At 50.1% G+C, this 4,699-nt stretch overlaps 1 protein-coding gene across 1 annotated transcript; it reads right to left on the minus strand.

The window, feature by feature from the left end:
- Positions 1–294: 294 nt before the first annotated feature.
- On the minus strand, positions 295–1,474 carry LOC124646923 (peroxidase 2-like). Its single transcript, XM_047186961.1, has 2 exons — positions 1,184–1,474; positions 295–1,074 (listed from the first exon to the last, which is right to left on the minus strand). The coding sequence occupies exons 1-2, from the start codon at positions 1,472–1,474 to the stop codon at positions 295–297; spliced, it is 1,071 nt and encodes a 356-aa protein (XP_047042917.1).
- Positions 1,475–4,699: the final 3,225 nt, after the last annotated feature.

Genomic DNA, 4,699 nt, shown 5'->3' on the forward strand with positions numbered 1-4,699 from the left:
AAAACATCCGGGGAATCTAATTACTAATGACAGTGGGAATAACATAGAGATCATCCATAAAGCACATACATTATCCATTAACAGAATCCAACTCGTGAATCTCAATATAGAAAAGAATACGGGTTGTGGTCAAACAAGAATTAGAAACATGGTACAAATAAATGAACGAAATGAATGGGCACACAAGAAAGGATGACTAGAACAGCACACCAAAGAGCACGATACTACGAAATATTGTTGTGACTAGTCCAGGGCGTCAAGATGGCCAGACCGTCAACCGGTGTAGGTAGGGCACTAGGTCTTGTTGATGAACGCGCACGTCTTCCTGATCTCGCCCTCGGCGCTGGTCTTCACCCCGATGTAGCCCATCTTCACCATGGCATCTTCGAAGTCATGGTACCACACGATTGGGCCTAAGAACTTGCCACTCAAAAATTGACGGTTACCGGCATAGAACTCCACCAGGTCCTCGGTCTGCGAGGACGTGGTGAGCGACGCGTCGGAGTTGAAGAGCACATCGCGGCTCATGACGTTCTTGTAGTACTGGTTGTCCAACCTGTCGGGGGTCACAGCATCCTGCGGCACGTTTACGCTGCTGCCGGCGCTGCAGGTCGCGGTCAGCTGCCCGGCGAGCTTGGGTTCCATGGCGGTGCTGGAGTTGGCGGCCGGCGGGAGGCGGTCGGGGAAGGAGGAGCAGGCTGAGCGTCCGATGGAGTGCGCGCCAGAAAGCACGACCATTTCGTTCTGGTTGAGCCCCTTGGCGGCGAACATGGCCGTCGTCAGGGCGAGGTCGCCGAAGGGCGGCGGCAGGTTCTGGAAGGTGTCGTTGGCGCGCGATACTTTCCCGTCGTACCGGCCGGCCGGCACACGGTAGTTGATCCTGCCGTAGCTCAGGCTGTAGCTGGCGTCGCGGCCGGCGAAGGCGACGATGTCGGCGCACGAGACGATGCCTGGGCAGTGCTTCTCGAGTTTAGCCTTTGCCTCCTCAATCAGTTCGAAGCCACGCAGGCTGAGGTTGGGGACAGCCGTCCTCTCCGTGTCCGTGCCGCTGAGCAGGACGGAGCCGTCGCAGCCCTGAAGAGAACCATGACAGCAGGGGCAACATTTGTGAGCTAGCTACTCTAATTACCTTACATTTCATGCACAAACTATATATACGAAGAATACCGCAAGAAATGAATACCTCGACGAAGCAGTCGTGGAAGAAGAGGCGTATAAGCCCGGCCTTCTCGCCGGCGGTGGCTTTCTCCACGACCTCCCTCACGATCTCCTCCGCCCCAGGGCACTTGTCCTTGTCGGCATAGTAGCCGACCTTGAGCCCAGGGGCAGGGCTGAGCGGAGGGCAAGCCGGTGGCAGCGGATAGGGCACGCTAGGATTCGGGGGTGGAAAGCCGTAGCCGGCGTAGATTGAGAATTCGCCGGACACGGCGCCGAGCAAGGAGGCGAGCACGGCGAGAATGGCAAGCTTGGCCATCTTCCTACCTAGCTTCCTGCTCGGGTCTTGTGTTTTGCTCGAGAGAAGATGGGATGGAGTAAACTTGCTGTTTTGCATGTGTATTTATAGCCGTAACCCGTGTGTACTTTTGCAGCGGATTTTTGTTGGCAAGTCAACTGGCCAGCCGTGATATGTTGCGAGCACACACAAACACACAGGTTGATGAGCGTGCATCGCGGCGGCGCCAGCTTTATTGCTCCTCCCTTATGCATACTGCGGCTACGTGGCCATGATGGATTTGCGTACATGCCCTGGTTTGACACTCGACCTCGAATATTACAAAAGGGTGCTGTGCATGGAACCTATACATGTGCAACTAACTAGTTAACCAACGGCTGGTAAATTTACGAGATGAAGTATCGGGAACTAACTACCTGTTGGCTGTTGCCGCCAACAAACGATGCTGTTGCACGCCAATCCGCCGCCGCCTCCACAGGGCGTCCCCGCCGCCGGCACAGTATGTCGCCACACGCCAATCCGCCGTCCGTTCCATCACCATCCAGCGCCCCGATCTACCATGCCTCCATCCAGCGTCGCGACAGTTGACACCATGGCGACCACTCGTAGCTTTCCCAAGCCACCACTACGTCCTCGTCACATTCATTTCTCCCCCAAGTTTGATAGGTCATCGGCGTATGAAGGATCCATCGCTGTTATTCATGCTACTCTTCTATGGGCCCACCGGGCAGTGACTAAGGGTGCTTGGCTCGTGAGCTAGCCCGAGCCACACCGAGTTTCTATGAAGCCCGAGGCAAAGCTCATTTTTCAGACTCGACAGCCCAGCGAGCCAGCCCAAACCGAGCTGACAAACGACGAGCCAAAACATGACTTGGACCAAGTTAGCTCGTGTCCAGCCTTAGCCCTTGGCCCGACTTCTCCTGATGCTGCCGTATGAGGCAGCAGCGGTGTGATGGCCACGACAAGCCCACGAAATTAGCTTTCCCCCCATGGAGCACACATCGACATTTTTCTCCTTGCTGCTCCTTGGCACGTGGACTAAAGTGACAGTGGGGATACCGGACGGCAAGATCGCAGCGTGGAGACCAGCACGACTACACTCCCTCGGCCGCGCTCAACATGGCATGGCATGGAGATCCGGGGGAGGGACTGGAGGAGGAGCAACAACGGTGGTATATGGCAGGGGCGAAGCCAGAATAAATGGTCGCTGGTGTCAAAACAACAAACAACACAAGCTTACAACTATTTTTAATGGTGTCATTTTTTGCTTATGCACTACAACTATAAGAAAATGTGTACTGGGGGCGTCGGTGTCAATTGACACCGGTGCTTACACTGTAGCTCCGCCCTGGTATACGAACGAAAGAGATGCCAATAATATGGAGAAACTACCGTTGAGGATTTTTCGCAGCACGTTTGTTTTCCATGGAGTCGTCCAGGCGTGGTACAATGGACCCTGGCTCCTTCCTGTCTTTTTAGCAGACGCTGAGAGGGTGTCGGGGATCGTGCGTGGGACCGAAACTTGGTTTTCTTTGGGTTTTTCGGCGTGAGCGAATTTCCCCATGCGGGAGGAGAGGGACGACCTATTAACCATTCCACCAACTCTAACCATTTAATTTTTTTTTTATAAAGGATGCTTTATTACTTTGGAAGCAATTACATCCAGCCTGTGCATAACCAGGATGCACACAGCCGTTTTGTTGTCTCAAGTCAAAAAAGATATATAAAAAACTAGGCGAGATACATATCGGAACGATGAATCATATGACGCCTAAGGTGTAGGTGGGGCTTCTATCCGTAGACTATGCTGCCACCCATGTAGGGAAAAAGTATCCCTCGCAGTAGCCTCCAACCGTGTACAGACCTCCGTAAATAGGTCTCAGTTCTCCACTCGCTGAAGATGTAACCACGAACGGAGAATACCTGTACATCTGTAGATGACCTGCAACAAAGAGCAATTTTTGTCATTAAAGATCTTGTCATTTCTACATAGCCAAAGCGCCCAGATAACTGCTAGCACCCCCACCCTAAGAAGCAACTTAAACCTTGAATCGATACCATGAAGCCAATTGCCAAAGACATTGGCGACACTAGTCGGAGGATACAGGGTAGACGCTACTTGGATGACTGACCATATAGATCTCGCGAACTGGCACTGGAAGAATAAGTGTTTGATGGTTTCATCCTGATGACAAAAAACACACCGTGTACTTCCATGCCAATTCCGCTTAACAAGATTGTCTTTGGTGAGAATAACCCCACGACGAAGATACCATCCAAAAAATTTAATTTTTAATGGTATCTTCATCTTCCAAAACTTCTAATTATTATCAACTGGTAAATCAGAAAGAAGGATCGCATTGTATAAAGATTTTACAGAAAAAGTACCATCTACATGAAGATTTCATCTAAATTCGTCTGGTTCAGGCGATAAATGAATATCTCTGAGCCGGTGAATTAGGGTATTCCATGCCACAAGTATTTGTCCAAGTAAAACCCGTCCGAACGTCACGTTCGGCGGTGAGGTAGCCATTACAGTGGCAATGGTATCACCTTGGCGACGAGCAATCCTATACAAAGCAGGATACTGTTCACTTAAGGGTGCATTGTCTAGCCAAGAATCTTTCCAGAACCGTATCTGTGCTCTATTCTTGATCGAGAAAGTACCATGGCGAAAAAAGATATTTTTTGTCGCCATAAGACCAGCCTAGAAGTGTGAATCCCCAGGTTTCCAAACCACTTGGGATAATGTCTTCGAGCCGACATACTTTCTCCGAAGAATAGTTTGCCAAATCCCATCCTCGGTAAGTAGCTTAAACAGCCATTTATCCAGTAGAGCTGAATTCTTGACCTCCAGGTCATACACTCCAAGCCCTCCTTGATCTTTGGGACTACAAAATATACTCCATTTAACCGGTTGATATTTCTTTTTCTCGTTGTCCCCTTGCTAAAAGAATCTGGATCGATAATAATCGAGTTTATGCAGAATTCCTTTCGGTAGAATGAAGAATGATAACATATACAGTACCATATTTGTTAGTACCGAATTAATGAGTACCAATCTTCCTCCCAGGGACAACAATTTACCTTTCCAACTACTTAGGCGTTTTTGTAATCTTTCTTCCACTAATTTCCATACCGCTATTGTAAGTCTCCGATAATGAATCGGAATACCCAAATAACGAATAGGAAATTGGCCTTGCCCACAACCAAACAACTCTGTATACAGAGCCGTATCATTTTGGG

This window comes from Lolium rigidum, chromosome 4, assembly GCF_022539505.1.
Source record: "Lolium rigidum isolate FL_2022 chromosome 4, APGP_CSIRO_Lrig_0.1, whole genome shotgun sequence".
NCBI classification, from domain to species: Eukaryota; Viridiplantae; Streptophyta; class Magnoliopsida; order Poales; family Poaceae; genus Lolium; species Lolium rigidum.